The sequence below is a fragment of the Triticum aestivum genome, chromosome 1B (genome assembly GCF_018294505.1).
Source record: "Triticum aestivum cultivar Chinese Spring chromosome 1B, IWGSC CS RefSeq v2.1, whole genome shotgun sequence".
Taxonomy (NCBI): domain Eukaryota; kingdom Viridiplantae; phylum Streptophyta; class Magnoliopsida; order Poales; family Poaceae; genus Triticum; species Triticum aestivum.
The window spans coordinates 316,494,863-316,512,754 of record NC_057795.1 but is presented as its reverse complement, the minus strand read 5'-3'; the positions used below and the strand labels follow the sequence as shown (position 1 = coordinate 316,512,754).

Sequence of the window (17,892 nt, the reverse complement as noted above, 5' to 3'; positions counted from 1 at the left end):
AATTCAAACAAGCCCTTACAGAATTACTTCTCTTACAAATAGTTGTCAAAGAAAACCTTGCGTCATTTGTCCCACTCCTGCTGCACCATCGTCCACCCCAGCTCAGCTGCTCCAACGACAGAAGGGTCCAGCACAGCAGGGATCCGGCCTCCAGACTGTCTTTCGCCGCCTCAGATCTTCTTCCCCACCGCTGGCAGCCATGAAAAATGCATTACCATCATCAACCGAGCAGATGACTTCGAGGACTACACGGGTCCGCAAGAGAGGTCGCACTCTTTCGTGTCTGCTTACGTTATGCATCGCTTAATATTACATGCTACTTTACCGTCCTGTTCACCGATTAGACTCTGAGTCAGCTCCAAACTACTGGTCAAACTTGAGTTTTTAAATGGTTGTGAGGTACATATCGGGGCTGCTATCAATAGTATCTATCTACTATCTGGTTAATCTCCGGTGTCTACTATGAGTTTCATGTTGGGTGGGAAACAAACAGTAAAGAAGCCATTATCTGTATTTTTTAACTAAAGCTATTATCTGCCTGCTATTATTGGTTTTGGGTCTATCCACAGGTTGCTACCATCACTCTGGATTTCTGCATGCACTCCTTACATAATCTCACTATGTTTTATTCCTATGCATGACAGCTATTGTAAACAATGGAACTGAACATGTAGAGCAAAAGAGACGAGCCTTGCGTGGCAATAAAATTTCATGCAGACGTCGCTCCATGGTAGGCACAAAGGCAGCCCCCCCTCCACGCATTTCAGATTGTAATCGAGAGGAAGATATCTGTTCTGAGGGGGATTCAGAAGGAGAAGACAACTCCTATTTACCCCCTGAGGTCTTCGCTCTAACTTGGCATGCTGATGTTGGTTATATCATGCATATGGTGTCTTGCATTGCTTACTTTATACATCAAATATGTCATCTGCTTAGTTTAGACATCCTTTGTGCGAATGCCATCTGTTTAGTTTATTCATCGTTTATGTGAATTATGCAACGCCATCTTGTTTAGCCAGGCATCATATATGTGAATTTTGCAATGCCATCCTGCTTAGCCAGTCATCTTATATGTAAATTATATCAGGCCATCCTTTTTTTGTTACATATTACATTTGTCAACAATGTTAGTACATTCAACTGCTCTTCGTGTGCATCAGCCATTTGACACGGTGATGGCAAATTCTGGAGTGAAAACAAGGTCTTCAGAGCAGACTATGCTATCTGACGAAGCGCATATCTCGCTGGTTACGGATAGCTCCTCGGAGGAGGATTCAGAGACAGATGACCGGTCCTATTCCCCCCCCGAGGTGTATGCTCTAACTTGGCAGGGTTATGTTGCTCATATCGTGCGTATGGTGTCTCGCATTGCTATGTCATTTGATTACTTTAGACATGCTTTGTGTGAATGCCACTTGTTCAGTGTCTAATTACCATATATGTGAATTATGCATTGCCATATTGTTGCAAGACATTATATATGTGAATTATACAATGCTATCTTGTTGCAAAGACATTATATATGTGAATTATGCAATGCCATGCTGTTTAGCCAATCATCATGTATGTGAATTATATCATGCTATCATTTTTTTGTATTACGTGTTCCATTTGTCAACAACGTTTGTATATTCAACTACTCTTCATGTGCATCAGCCATTTGAAGCGGTGATGGAAGTATCTGGAGTGAAAATAAGGTATTCAGAGCAGACAATGCTACCTGCTGAAGCAGACATTTGCTGGTTACAAAGAACTCCTCAGAGGAGGATTCGGAGACTGATGACCAGTCCTATTTCCCCCCGAGGTCTATGCTCAAACTTGGCAGGGTTATATTACCATGTCATGCATGTTGTCTTGCATTGCTTAGTTTTTACATCATATATGGATTGCCATCTGCTTACTTGCTTACTATATAAATCATATATTTGAATTATATCATGCCATCATGTTTACATAGTACATACACATCATCTATCTAAATTATGGCATGGCAACCCATTTAATAAAGACATCATATAGTTATATCATCTCATCATGTTTAGTGTTTACAGTCATCATATTCTGAATTATGGCATTCTATCCGTGAATGTATGTGAATTTTGGCATGCCAACCTATTTAATAAACACATTATATAGTTATGTCATGTCATCCTGTTTACATAGTCTCATATTTTGAACTACGTCTTTCCATCTTTTTTAGTTAGCCATCATAATGTGAAATTATGTCATGCTATCCTGTTTAGTTAGCCATCATATATGTGAAATTGTGTCATGCTATGTTATTTGGTTAGACAACATAAATATGAATTATTTCATGCCCTCTTTTATTCCCCACTATCCATTGCACCTGTCTATCATACAATGTCTATACTTTCAATAACTTTTCTTGTTTATCAGCCATTTGAATTGGAGAGCGTGATGGCAGTATCTAAGGGAGTAACAACATGGTCTTCAGAAAAGATAGTGCTACCAGTTGATGCAGATAGAACCACGGTTGTACTCGCCCAAGGACCAGATCCACCACACATAACCCAGACTCTCGCAGATTGTACCCCTACCGAGTTGGACAGAGAACCAGCTACACCCCTTCTAACCCCAACCCCGGCAGATAGTAACCCAGTTCCAGTTGATACAGCACCATCTCCACCATGGAGCACCCAAACACGAGCAGTTAGTAAGGGAATTGCAGTGCCCAAAGCACGAGGACCACCACTCCGAATCCCAACTCAACGCTTAAAGGAGAAGAAGATTTGTTCTCAGGTCAGGTTCTGTATCTATGGTTCATACTCCTTTGCTCTTGCATTACTGTATTTACTCATACCAACTATTTTCAAATTTGAATTGAAACTCCAATGGCGCAACAGGTATGTTTTAAACCTGTTTCTTTAACTAGTTTGCTGTTGTAACCTGCTCTATGTTGATTTCAGTTTCAATTGAATAAACAATTATGTTCTCATGTCATGCACATTACAAGTGTTGTTATTGTTCTATAGTTACCCACACTTATATTCTGTCTATTCTGCTTTGTCTTGAACAAATATTATTTGAACTGTGTCTCTCTCTTGATTTGGCAACAAAAACTAGAATAATATAGACCATAAAGTGACCATGGTACATAGATATATGTTTGTTTCATGCTGTTATCCTGTCCACTTTACTACTGAACTCATTTACCAAAATGAGTTTCACATACAACATGGTAAACATGTGATGTGTCTGCTTGTTTCTCTTTTAGAATGCGGACAAAATATTGGAGAACAGTACCGCGTTATCCAATGGTAAAGGAAGTAATGCAGATAAGGTTCAAGATAGTGAGACACCCCTGTTGGTCTCCAAGAAGGCTGATAAAAACTATCTTGACGACAGTGAGGGAACCCAAAAGTCCTCTCTTGATGTAGTGTTCGAGTTACTGGCCACTACTGCTGGCACAAGCTCTTCGAACTTGCTGCCTGAATCAGTTCGTCTTCTTGAGTCTCAACTTCAAGTTGAAAGACATCGATCAGATGTGCTGCGACAGGAAGCTGAAGGACTGAGGAAGTCCATGCAGAATTCAGATGCATATTTTCTGGTGCAACAGCAAGCGCTGGAGGGTTTAAGCGCCAAACAAGAGAAAGTTAATAAGCTTGCTAAGCATCTTGCCAGCATTATGGGTACCCAGGATATTGTTTCTTGAGATCTTCTGAAGTGGTTTCAGTTCTGGATTTGTTTTGCTGCGGAGTTTATTTGCACTGGTCGCCAACTTTAACAACCAGTGTATATGATATGCTGCTTTGTTCCCTATATTTGCACTGGTGGCGAACTTTGATGCCCAGTGGATGTAATATGTGTAATAGCCGTGATAGCCTAGTGTTAGTTGCTTGCTTTACTTATTTCCTTGTTGTCTTGTTTATTTGTTTGCTTGTAGTCATTGCAGTTCTTTTTCCGCGGTTTTCTAGTGGCTGCAATAACTTATTTTTAAAACTAGGCCACAATAACCATGGGCTAATATTTACTGTAGTGACACTGGGCCTCTTACTGGCCATAGAAACAGTGGGCCTTCTACGGGCCGTAGAAACAATGGGCCTCCTACGGGCCGTAGAAACAATGGGCCTTCTGTGGGCCGTATCATCAATGGGCCTTATACGGGCCGTATGATCGATTGGCCAAACATGGGCCAAACAGACCGCATTATAGCCGTAAACGGGCTAGAGTTCGAATCGTGCGTTCATGGGCCGACCATAAGGGGCCATCGTTAATAGGCCGTATATGATGACGCTATGAAAACGGCCCAATGTATTAACGGACCACAAACGGGCCGACTGTAACCACGGGCTGAATTTGGCCCACAAGCATAAAATGACAGTAACAGGCCGTAAGTAAAGGAATGTTGGAAATGAGCCCAAGAATAAATGGGCTCTAAGAAGGCCGAAAGATAACATGGGCTGGAAACGGCCCAACGGAATAACGGGCCATTAATGGGTATAAAGTGATACACTATTCATTACGGGCCAGTTTCACCACGGGCCGTTAATGGGTGTAAAATGATACACTATTCATTACGGGCCAGTTTCACCACGGGCCGTTAATAGGCCAAGAGTTACATAGGGCCTCATATGGGCCAAAAGACGTCATGGGCCATACATGCGCCAGAATTGAAAATGGGCTGGAATCATATTAGATGGCTCAGATGAAGCTACTGGGCCTAATTCGGATAGGGCGTAACAGGCCTTGGGTTAGCGGGTTGTAAATGGGCTATATGCGAACAGGCCGTTAACAAGCTTTCCATGGGCCGGCCCGCCACCTTTTGACCAAGTCAAACGGGCCGGCCTTTTCACAGGAATGTGCCTCTGTTGGGTTGTGCCACATGTCGACGTATCATAGGCGCCTTCCGTCCAATGAGTGGATGACATCTGTCCCAACAATGAGCCGACACGTGTTTCCTCCAGCCAATGATGATTTTACACATGGAAAATCCTCATTGGTCGGGGCTGTTAACGGGTTATCGGATCCAAAACCCGACACGATAGCTTAACGGCGTTCCGTTACGGTGGATGCCATGTGTCGGTCACCCTTGACGAAAGCACTTCTATGACGCGCGATTTATCATCATGAAAGTGGACACTTCCGTGATGATAATTTTGGTAATGTCATGGAACACTTCTACGACAGCGCAGGTATGACTATCTTGATTCTGTCATAAAATCGTCATGGATGTACATGCATGACAAAAAACGCGACCTACTGTGCCAAACACGTATCATCACGGAAGTGTATTTTTTTGTAGTGATTGCCTGTTCATCAGGGCTAGCTTGCCCATCCTCCCGTTCGGCTTGCTCAAAGCTTGGCTGGGCGGGATTGTTTTCGTCTTCGGCATCATCCGGAGTGCTGTTGTCTCTTGTGCCGGTATCGCTATTTTTGCTATGGCGGGGCTTAGAGCGGCGCCGCTGACGCTGGCGCTTAGATTGCTTATCAAGGGGATTATCCTCCGTTGCCTCATCACCATTGCTTTCTTTGGGTGTGTCCACCATGTATATATATATATATATCATATGATGAGGTGGCTGTCCAGCGCCCTGTGGGCGGTGGTTCCTATTCTTCTTCGGCATCGTCGTCCATACCGTCGATGTCTTCGGAATCGAAATCAAGCATGTCGGTTAAGTCGTCGACAGTGGCTATTAAGTGGGTAGTGGGTGGGTAACGAATTTCTTCGTCGTCCACTTCCCACTCAAGCCGGACATAGTTCGGCCAAGAGTCTCCTGATAGGGAGAGGGATTTTAATGAATTTAGCATGTCGCCCAAGGGCGAGTGCTGAAAGATATTCGCGGAGGTAAACTCCATGATCGGTGCCCAATCAGGTTCGATGGGCACGGATGTACGCGGTTTGGAGCCTGCGGCCGGAGACGAGTCCGGGGTTCCGACGACACAGACCTCACTGAAGGCGAAGTCTGTGTTCGGCTCTATTGTCGCTGAGTGTGCGGCCTCCGTAGCGGGGTCCATCCACCTATCCTCGGATGGCATGATCTGCTCCAGATTAAGAGCCGGGGCAGCCACAGGTGTGATCTCCCGAACACCGTCCAATGGCATATCGAAGTCATGCTCATCGCGACTGTTCAGCGCACCTGTCATGGGCTCGAATCCGTCAAAGATCAAGTCTCCGCGGATGTCGACGGTGTAGTTCAGGCTTCCAAACCTGACCTGATGGCCAGGGGCGTAGTTATCGATCTGCTCCAGATGGCCAAGAGAGTTGGCCCGCAGTGCGAAGCCGCTGAATACGAAGATCTGTCCGGGGAGGACAACCTCACCCTGGATCGCATCGTTGTAGATGATTGAAGGAGCCATCAAGCCTTACTGTGACGACACGGTGGAACTCTCGATGAAAGCACCAACGTCGGTGTCAAAACCGGTGGATCTCGGGTAGGGGTACCCGAACTGTGCATCTAAGGCTAATGGTAACAGGAGGCGGGGGACACAATGTTTACCCAGGTTCGAGCCCTCTCTATGGAGGTAATACCCTACTTCCTGCTTGATTGATCTTGATGATATGAGTATTACAAGAGTTGATCTACCACGAGATCATAGAGGCTAAACCCTAGAAGCTAGCCTATGGTTATGATTGTTGTCCTCCTACGGACTAAACCCTCCGATTTATATAGACACCGGAGGGGGCTAGGGTTACACAGAGTCGGCTGCAGAGAAGAAAATCTACATATCCGAATTGCCAAGCTTGCCTTCCACGCAAAGGAGAGTCTCACTCGGACACGGGACGAAGTCTTCAATCTTGTATCTTCATAGTCCAACAATTTGACACAAGTACATAGTCCGGCTGTCCGAGGACCCCCTAATCTAGGACTCCCTCACCCCCTTTCCTTCTCGTCTTCCTCTCCCTTCCCTCTTTCCCCCTCTCCGGAAAAGGAAAGGGAGTCCAACTAGGATTGGGAGTCCTAGTTGGACTCCCCTCTTTGGCGCGCCTCCTAGGCCGGCCGCCTCCTCCCCTCCTCCTTTATATACAGGGGAGGGGGGCATCCCAAAGGCACAACAAGTCTTCTCTTAGCCGTGTGCGGTGCCCCCCTCCATAGTTTAACACCTCAGTCATATCGTCGTAGTGCTTAGGCTAAGCCCTGCGCCTGTAACTTCATCATCACCGTCGCCACGCCGTCGTACTAACAGAACTCTCCCTCGTCCTCAACTGGATCAAGAGCTCGAGGGACATCATCGTGCTGAACGTGTGCTGAACACGGAGGTGCCGTGCGTTCAATATTTGGATCGGTTGGATCATGAAGACGTTCGACTGCATCAATCGTGTTACTAAGGCGCTAAAACATATCCTCTGATAGCCCCTAATAACGGTCCTAAGGTGCTAAAACATATCCTCCATGTAGTAAAATAGTTGATATCACATCCCAAATAACGAAGTAGTACAACAACAATAACATATACAACAACAACAACATATACAACAACAATAACAACAACATATACAACAACAACATATACAACAACAACAACAACAACAACATATACAACAACAACAACAACAACAACAACATATACAACATATACAATTTATATAATAAATGGATAAAAAAGGGGGTTTCGACCAAAGATACAACTCATACAACAAAAGTGAATATACCTTAGAGAGGTAAGAATACAGATTGCCTTAAGAAGGTATGAACGTCCATATCCTTGCTCAAATCGTTGTTTGTGAGATAACCAGCTAGCATCGTCCATCAACAAACATGTTGTCTATGAATTGCCAGCTAAAAATGTTGGAATTTTTCATGCTCGAGATTTGACATTGATAACCCGCAAGTATAGTGGATCGTTTGTAGCCTTCTTCGATAATAAGAGTGTCGAACCTAACGAGGAGCTAAAGGCAGAACAAATATTCCCTCAAGTTCTATCGACCACCGATACAACTTTACGCACACTTGACATTTGCTTTACCTAAAACAAGTATGAAACTATTTTGCAAGAATAAAACTACGAGTACTTTGCAAGAATAAAGCTACGAATAAATTGCAAGGTAGTAAAAGTGGACAGCTTTTGTCAACAAGAAAGTCATTTGTCCCTAGGCAATCGATAACAAGTACCGGTAATCATTTTTGTAATTCTATATGAGGGAGAGGCACGAGCTAACATACTTTCTCTACTTGGATCATATGCACTTATGATTGGACCCCTAGACGCATCTGCAACTACTAAAGATCATTAAGGTCGTGAAACCCAACCATATCATTAAGTATCAAGTCCTCTTTATCCCATACGCCATAATATCCGCGTTTAGGCTGCTGCCATCCCCCGCAACACTGACAATAAGAAAATCATGAACATATTGCAACACCCTACAACGGGGGGCCCTCACGTTTGCGCGAGATGGAGGGCACCGTAGGACAACACCATAAATAAAATATACAATCATACCAACCAAGATCATGATTAACCCATAGGACAAAACAGATCTACTCAAACATCATAGGATAGCCAAATATCATTGTGAAATAATATATGGAGTTGAGCATCATGTTTAAGTAAAGATTACAACAGGGAGAAGGGGTATTACACCGCTGCATAGAGGGGGAGAAAGTTGGTGTTGACGGTAGCAAGATTGTTGATGTAGATTGTCGTCACAATCCTTGCCCCAACGGCACTCCGGCGCCACCGGGAGAGAGGGGGAGAGAGCCCCCCTCCTTCTTCTTCTTCCTTGGCCTCCCCCTAGATGGGAGGAGAGTTCCCCCTCTGGTCCATGGTCTCCATGGCGGCGGAGGGGCAGGAGCCCCTCCGAGATTGGATCTCCCTCTCTGTTCTCTTCTGTTTCGTGCTCCCTAGATCTGGCCCTTCACGGTTTCTTAAATTCTCGGAGATCCGTAACTCCGATTGCGCTGAAATTTTTACACAGTTTTTTTCCCATAAATTATCTTCCTTGCGCCAGAAGAAGGGCCCCAACCGCCTTACAGGGTGGGCACAAGGCACCTGGGCGCACCGGGGGTGCCTGGCGCGCCTTGGTGGGTTGTGGAGGCCGTGGGCCTCCGTTCGCGTTGATTCCAAGTCTCAAAAATCACATATATTCCAAAATAATTTTCCGTAAATTTTTATCACATTTGGACTTTGTTTGATATGGATTTTCTATGAAACAAAAAACATGCAACAAATAGGAACTGGCACTGGGCACTGGATCAATATGTTAGTCCAAATAAATCATATAAAATGTTGCCAAAAGTTTATAAAAGTTGTATAATACTGATATAAAACAATCAAAAATTAGAGATACGACGGAGACGTATCAGACATGTGGCTACATCAACATAAAATGGTAAAAATTGCCATGCAGCAGTAATATAGTTTGTCATCCCAAAATATGTTTGTTCAGATTGTCATCCAAAGCGGACTGTGTACAGTCCAACTCTTAATTTGCCTGAAGGAGGTGGGAGCGAACACTTGTGATTCGCGCATGGGATCTGACGTGGTTGAATACGTTCGATTGGAATGGCCAAAAAACTAATGTTACAGCAACTCTAGCAGATCCGCTATAAATATGTACCGCAAAATTCGTTTGAGGGGTCCTCTAAAACGGTTTTGCGGTATCGCACACAACTCGGCGGAATAGATCCGCTAAAAAGATACTGCAAATTTAAAATATAGGTCGCACTAATAACCGGGGTTCATCACATATAAATAGCATAAAAACGTAGATCAAACAAATTTAAACCAAGGGATGGCCGGCTCATGGCTCGACACCGAGGTAGAATACCTCCCCTTACCTCCGGCAAGCATGGGCGTACATGTGGTCTTCCTTGGTGGCGGCGAGCCTTTCAGCGGCGCCTTCTTCTCCGGTCGCCAACACGCGTTGGGCGTCGACGTGCTCCTGATCAGGGTCCCGACACATCTTGGTGTGCGGGAAAAATGCCTCGTCGAGCTCTTTGAAGCGGGCCCACACGCCCCGTCCTCCTTTGTGGGAGGGGCCGTCGTGCTCGCGCGCCTGCTTTGAACGCCACGGGTCGACGCCGGCCCGGCTGGAGTTGCCGACCTCTACATCATGCCGGGCGAGCTTACGCGGCGACGACCCGCCATGGCCTCACGCCCGCGAGCTCCTCCGGCCATGGATCAGCGAGAAAGGAAAACAAACGCACAAAATCGCTCGTCGAAGAAAGGAAGGTGGACGGCGAAGGGGGCGGATTGGCGGATGGGGCGAAAAATATCCAGGACGCAAACCCTAAAAAGCCACCGACTCCGTACATATAGCGGTGGAGGGGGGAATTTGTGGGCAGCCTTATATTTTTTACGAGTTGGACGATTTTTACCGGACCTGTTCGGGTTTATTCTCAATAAATAAATAAATAAATATACGTTTTTCTAGACGGTGCAGCAGGGTCCGTTGCTGCGGGGGGAAAGCGGAACCCTAGCCCCTAAATTCTGCCCCGATCTCTGGATTCCTTCCTATCCGGTTCCTTCCCCCCTCCTCCTCCTCCCCCCCCCCCCCCCCACCCCCGCCCCGCCGCCGCCTTCATGGCCGCCGCCATCCGGATTCCGCCTACCATTCCCGAGTGCGGCGGTTACGACGACGCCGTTCTCCTCGACATGCGGTGCTACATCGCCTACCTTCGCAACGACACCACTGCCTGGGGCGCCACGAGCAGCGGGCTGCCGATCCAGGTGACCCTCCGCGCTGCCTGCCCGCCGCTCCTCTCCTACTTGTGCGTCCATTGCCCTGGTCTGACCTTCATCCGCTCAGCGCCCAGAGTCGTCGCCACCGACGCCGACCTCGTGCTCCTCCGCGTCCCAATCAACCCCACTGCCCCCATTGATGTACGGTCCTGGGAATACTTCTTATACAGGCCGCGAGCCCATCAGCTAGACCTACTCCCTAACCCGCACCCCAGGAGCTTCCACGACTCTGCAACCGCCCTCCTCAGCCGCGAAGATGGCGCCTGGTACGCAGTCGCCGCCCTCAGCGGTTGTTGCCCGGTGTATGAGGGCAACAGTGACTCAATCATTGGGTGGGATTTCCATCTCCACCTGTACCGCTCCTCCGATTCCGAGGGGTGGATCACCATGCCCATGTCAGTGGAGGAGCTCCTGAGGGACAAGCTTGCCCCGTTACCCGGCGGTGTGGCCGACGACATGCTGTACCACGAGACGACCAAGACGCTCACAATTGGCGGTGAGCGAGGTAAGGTCGCTTGGGTGGACCTCTGGCGTGGCATCTTCCTCTGTGACGTCCTCAGTGAGCGACCAGTTTTCCAAGACATCCCACTGCCTGTGCCAGCAAGGGGAAACTGGGGTCGTCTCCTCCAACAATGTGATCCCAACTATATCCGGGATGTTACCATCAGTCGGCACAAAGACACTATCAAGTACATTGAGATGGAAATCTGGTCACCAAAAAAGCTGATGAAGACCCCTGATTCTTATTTGGAATGGGTGCACGGTAAGCCAACCGTCACCGAGGTCATCCCTGCTGGATGGAAGGCCACAACATGGAGCCTGCCAGTACCGGTTGGTTCATTCACAGACTGGCAACCTGACTGTGAAGTTGAAGTCAAAGATGTCACCATGGATGCCAGCGACCAACATCATTATAACCTGCTGTCTGAGCTGAGCGGCAGCGACACCGCACCGACATTGCAGAACCTTCCTATGGCATACCCCACTATAAGCATAGATGGCGACATTGTCTACTTGTTTTCTAGTACGAAAACCAGGCACATGGAAAAATTGGAGTTGGTCATTGCTGTTGATCTGAGGAATAAAACCTTTCGAGGAGTAGCTGAGCTTGATGTCCAGAATAATTATGTTGTCAAACCAGCCTTCTGCACCAGTGAGATCTGCATATACCTGAGGAAGAGTGCAGGTAACTAATTTTTGTGTTCTGCTACTCGATGCATGTCATTATGTGTGTGACTATCCGTATGAATACCCTGATTGCCATATTGAAATCCAGGGACATATAATGTTTGTTTTGGACTTGATGGTTTGGTAGGGTCTGAACGATAAACCTGTTACGCGCTAGAGCTTAGCAAGCTGGCTCACTTAATTCAGGAGCCACTGCTTGATTATGATTATGTGATGCAATGGGTGGCTATTCATGTGTGTTCTGTGTAGTGTTATTCCGTTCTATATCAGTTGTTTAAACAAATCCTGGCAATCCAACAGAAATAAGTTACTGAATTTGTGTTCTGTTTGTTGCAGCCCTTATTCTAAAATTGGGCAAACAGTTGTTGCGGAAATAGACTCACAAGTCCATATCTCTTAGTTTCCTTTAACGTTAGTGGTGGAGTTTGATGAATTTGAGAAACTATACGTTCATTTAGGAAAATTAGACGTGGTTGTTTGTCTACCGGAAATTAGACGTGGGATTTTGGTAAACAAGTTTTTGGAGGACTTTTAGGAAAAAATGTTTTAGTTAACTTTTCTATTAAGATAAGTATACACAATTTCTTGTTTGAATCTGCGGCAAGTTGTTGCAATCTACTCTATAGAAACTCGTTTTTAGAAAACAAATGCCTATTAGTATAGTTAATCTAAAAACTGGATTTTTGGGTTTTCATAAAACTCAGTTTTACATATCCATGGTCTAGTTAGATGATCCCAACAAAGTTTGAGATTGTTACACCAGAAACCACGCTCAAGGAGAACAATTTCTCTATAAGACGACATCCAAACAGACCCTTAATAATAATGTTATAATGGTAGAGGATGAGCAGCCAAGAAACCATGTACACATTTTCCTAGTATGGCCAGAGACAGTATTGAAGCTGCATTTGAGAAGAAATTAAGTTCCTCTCGGTCTTACTAGTAAGATATTTCACCAAAGCCAATCTGGATAAGTGATTCTAGCTGCAGGTTTTGGTGTGCCTTTTTGTGTTAGTAACTGACAATATGGGTACTTTTTCTTGCTGATGGAACATAATTCAGTTATTGCTCTTGACTATACATGAGCATACTCTTTGATGCAGGCACATCAGTAGAGCTTAAACGGACTAAAAGAGAAGCTGTTAAGCCAGTTGGCAAAAAAGAGGGTAAACCAACTAGGGTGCATGTGAATGAACTGACCTGCAGAAGGCGCCCGGTGAAGAAGAGTGTACTGGAGGTTGTTAAGCTGCTAGAAGCTACTTGGTAAACAGATGCAGGATGCAGAAGTTGGTGCTCAAGGAGCTTGTTGCATTGATTTATGAAAACTATGCCAAAAATAATCATCTGGATTGCGTTGGTTCCTATCTGTAGAGTGCTTGATTTATGTGGAATTTGTGTGGGCTCAGCTCAGTAGAGCTGACCTTGTCAGATAGTATAATCCGTGCAGGGACCTTTTGTTTTATTTCTGTGAGCAATGTTTTCCGTCAATATTTTCTTTCATTGCTCTTAAAATAGTTAGCTGAGCTCGTGGATCCGTGTTGCCAAGCAATTTGCTTTAACTGCCTGAGTCGAGCTGTCTAGCTTTGGAAACAAACCCATACACGCATGCCCTGTTTGGGTTAACATTGGAAATATTTGGGAATCCGTAGTTGCAGTCACAGTATTTTCTTGTGCACAAGAATACCTAACGAATGTACAGTATTTTGTACTGCGGAGGCAAAAAATGCAGTCCTATAAATATTTGTAGTCTCCGGCGTATCTTGCATCTCTAGCCGATCCCTTCAAAGCAATATTTGTGGCAACAAATAAATCGGGACTTTTAGTCATTGCCCAAAAGAATTCCTTAAACAGAAATTTTTGTTTTGAGAAATTAATAAGAGTTTAAAAGACTCCCTTTCTCCAACAAAATTATAGTATTGGGGAACTTGGGCCAAAAAACCAAAAAGTCCCTCACCACTTTGGCCAATAAAATTAACGAATGCTTGGAGTGCGCTTGCTAAGTTTAATCATTGATGACACACAACAACCGTAACCAAAGGTAAAAAACCCATCCTCTCTTACACAATTTCTTCCTATTAGTTTATGTACCGTCCTATACAAGATTGCCTCCAAGGTAGTAGCCAATCGCTTGAAGGAGATCCTTCCAGAGATTATTTCGATGGAGCAATCAGCTTTTGTTCTAGACCGTCTCATCACTGATAATATTATTGTGGCATATGAATGCTTGCATTTCATGAAAAGGAACAAGGCGATAAAGCACCGCCACTATGCTCTGAAGCTAGATATGATGAAAGCATATGATAGAATTGAATGGGAATACCTGGAGGCAATAATGAGGAAACTTGGTTTTTCTGACAAGTGGATGGCACTAGTTACGAGCTTTGTAAATTCAGTATCTTACTCGGTTTCTTTTAATGGGAAGAAGCATGACGAGTTTGTTCCAACAAGAGGCATATGGCAGGGAAATCCTATTTCACCCTACCTTTTCCTGTTAGCAGCGGAGGGCCTTTCGGGCCTCCTCAAATCCAGAGATTAGTCGCCTCAACTGGGTGGATTACAAGTGGCCCCCTCAGCGCCATCGGTTAACCACTTATTGTTTGCAGATGACAGCCTGCTGTTTTACAAGGTGAATGGTATGGGAGCGACGGAGGTGTCAAACCTGTTCCAGACATATTGTCAAGCTTCGGGGCAGAAAATAAACAATAGTAAGTCTTCTGTTTTCTTTAGCAAAGGGTGCCCAACTAGTGTCAAGGAAGAGATGAAAAGAGTTCTGAATGTGCAAAATGAAAACCTGAGCGAAAAGTACCTTGGTATGCCATCTGACATTGGGGCATCCAAAACAGGTGCGTTTAAGTATTTGAAGGATATTTTATGGGGCAAAGTTAAAGGATGAATTGAGAAACTAATCTCCGCAGCAGGCAAAGAAATTTTGATCAAGTCTATCGCTAAGGCTGTACCTGTGTATTCCATGTCATGCTTTAAATTGCCTAGGGGTTTATGTGAACACTTGAACAAGCTCATCCGACAGTTCTTTTGGGGGAGTAAAGAAGGAGAGCGTAAGCCTTACTGGGTTGCATGGAAGGATATGACCCAGCCAAAGCATTGTGGTGGCCTTGGGGTTTAGAGACTTGGGGCTCTTTAACATAACTTTATTGGCCAGGCACGCCTGGAGGATCTTGTGTTATCGGAAGCACTGAGTTCCCGGCTACTTAAGGCCATCTATTTTCCTAACACATCTATTTTTGAAGCCGAATTGAGTTCACACCCGTCACAAATATGGAGAGAGGTCTTGGAAGGGAGAGATGCTTTGCACAGAATTGGCAATGGACAAACTACTACGATCTGGGATCACAACTGGATTCCGAGGGAATCATCCATGCGCCCCCTGGTGTGTCTTGCGCCACCCCCCCCCCCCCCCAATCCATGTGAGTAAAATGATTGATGGTAACTCTGCTTCTTGGCGCACATGTATCTTGGACAGATTTTTCTCCCAACGGATGTACAAGCAATCAAACAAATACTCTTGTGTACTAGTAACGTGGAGGACTTTTGGGCATGGCAATTTGAGAAAACTGGAATATTCTCTATACGATCTGCTTACAGGCTTTTGGCATTGATCAAACGGAACGGAGAAGCTGAAAGGGAAGGAAGGGCCATCTTCGAACTCTTATGAAGTAAAGGGTTGGAGCTCACTCTGGAGTACTCAAGTCCCGACAAAGATTAGAGTGTTCTTATGGCGCCTTGCGAGACACTCGCTTCCCACGAAATATGTCAGACACCAGCGACACATGTCTAACACCGATAACTGTCAGATCTGCGGTGCCCTGGACTCATGGAAGCACTCACTTGTCAAGTGCACTTCAGCCAGATGCGTTTGGGCTCTCGTGGATGAGGAATTATCTGAGAAGTTGATCGATATGAGTGACCCAAGTGCCAAGAGGTGGTTGTTTGATCTCCGTGATTCGTTATCACATGCACAATTTTCCAGGGTGGTGGTGACTTTATGGGCAATATGGACTGCTAGAAGGAAGGCAATACATGAAAATATATTTCAAAGTCTGATGGTTACTCATTTGTTCATTGGACGCTTCATCAGTGAACTTGATTCTGTCAAGGTGATCAACCCCCCTTCGGTTCCTCAAAGAACTGCCTGACCTAATGCTACACCGTGGAAGCAACCGATTGAAGGCTTTTGCAAAATACATGTTGATGGTGGGTTGTCAACTGATGGCAAAATTGATGCCTCCGCTGCGATCTGCAACAATAGAGATGGAAGCTACATGGGTTCCTCATCACTTGTTCTTCCTGGAACTACAAACCCGGCGACTTTGGAGATGCTTGCTTTTCGCGAGGCATTGTCATTAGCTGAAGATCTCTCGTTGTCGAAGTATTGCATGTGACTGCAAGACAGTGGTGGAGGATATTTCAAAAGGGCGAGGGGCTCCTACGAGGCTATTGTAAAAGAGTTTTTATTTAGATCTAGTTCTTTTTTCAGTTGCCTAGTTACCTTTGAAGATAAGCTTCGAATACTGAAGCACATAATCTTGCCGGACACGCTGCTATGCTTGATTAGTGATCAGTAAAGTTTGGCAAATCTCAAAAAAAACATAACCCTCACCACTTATACAACACAATAAAACTCCAGACGAGAACACAATGACAACTTAGACACCAAAGCCACGTTGATAGCCTGAAAAGCTGGGCACCATCCATCATGAAATCATGGACGTCTTCCCCATAATGCCATCCTTCTTTGTTTCTCTTCCATTTCTACCTGTTTGGTTTCTTCTTTGGGAGGCAGCTACTTGTCATGTCGGGTCCATGGTGATCAGCCAGCCTGAAGATCTACCTCTTCCCAGAGTCGGGCGGCGCAGAGATTGGACAAGGCTATGGTTTTGGCCGGCCTTCGTGGCAGGTTGTCGTAGCTAGGGAACACACTTTTCCTCCGATTAGGTTATGCCAATGTTGTTCACCTGACACCGCTGCCCTCCACTCGGCCCCGCCGCCACTTCTATCGCCTCAAAGAGAGATGCACCTGAAGAAATTTTCGCGGATAGGTCGTGTGGGTCTGTGGGTTTTTAGCCCAAACTTCTTTCCTTTACGGAGAATTAGACAGCCTACCTTTTTTTGAACAAGAAAAGGCGCCCAGAGCGCCAAACTTTCATTCAAACTCAGCTCGGGTACATAGTACAACATGAATTACAGAGATAGGACAAGCTGAATTACAAAGAGGAGCTAAGAAGGGACATCCTGCTTGTCCATGAGCTAGTTTCACACATGAGAAGACAGGTTCTACACTCAAGGTGAGTACCTGATGAGCACAATTGTGAGCTATTTCGTTCAGCTACCTTGAGACAAAGAAAAAAGTGGCCTAAAGCTGTGAGGAGCAACCAAAGATCTGAGCTAACTGACTTCTGATCTTTCTGCAAATAAGGAGCCCTGACCAATATAGAAGCAAAAACATAGCTGCAGTTCCAGCCAACAGAGGAAAATTTGATTGGAAAGTAGAAGCTTGTCCGGTAATTGGAAGATCCGAGTGTCCAGCATTATTTTAGCACTTCCAGGAGGCGTCAAAGAATCTTTTCGGCCCTGCAATGTGAAGATCGGACGCAACTGTGTTCCCTAGAGCTGGCCTCTGGACGGCCTATGTTTTCCCTTCATCCTGAAGTTTATTGAAACACACAAGGCCCACAAAACACCAAACTCATCATTCAGCTCAGTAGCAACGAACAACATGGATTGCAAAGCCCTGAAACTGAAAATTAGATAGAAGAGAAACTATAGGGCAAATCATACTCCTATGAGCTGAAGCAAAGCAACATATGTCAGGTTCAAAAACTGATCTAAGAACCTGATGAGCTACATTATGAGCAATACCATTTATCTGTCTAGAAATGTGAAACACCTGCGATTGAAGATCTGAAGAATAGTGGAAGAAATCGGCCAAAGTTTTCCTGATAGACCAAGGAGTGGAAGCCTCAGAAATCCTTTTATTTGCCGCAACCGAAGCCAAGGAAAGACAATCTGTGAGAAAAGTAGGTCTGGTAATGTGCAGACGGC

The 17,892-nt window shown here is 45.3% G+C and overlaps 1 protein-coding gene across 1 annotated transcript; it reads left to right on the top strand.

Moving 5' to 3' along the window:
* Window positions 1-10,447: 10,447 nt before the first annotated feature.
* On the top strand, window positions 10,448-13,320 carry LOC123121523 (uncharacterized). Its single transcript, XM_044541532.1, has 2 exons — window positions 10,448-11,830; window positions 12,936-13,320. The coding sequence occupies exons 1-2, from the start codon at window positions 10,486-10,488 to the stop codon at window positions 13,097-13,099; spliced, it is 1,509 nt and encodes a 502-aa protein (XP_044397467.1). The 5' UTR covers window positions 10,448-10,485; the 3' UTR covers window positions 13,100-13,320.
* The last annotated feature ends 4,572 nt before the right edge of the window (window positions 13,321-17,892 follow it).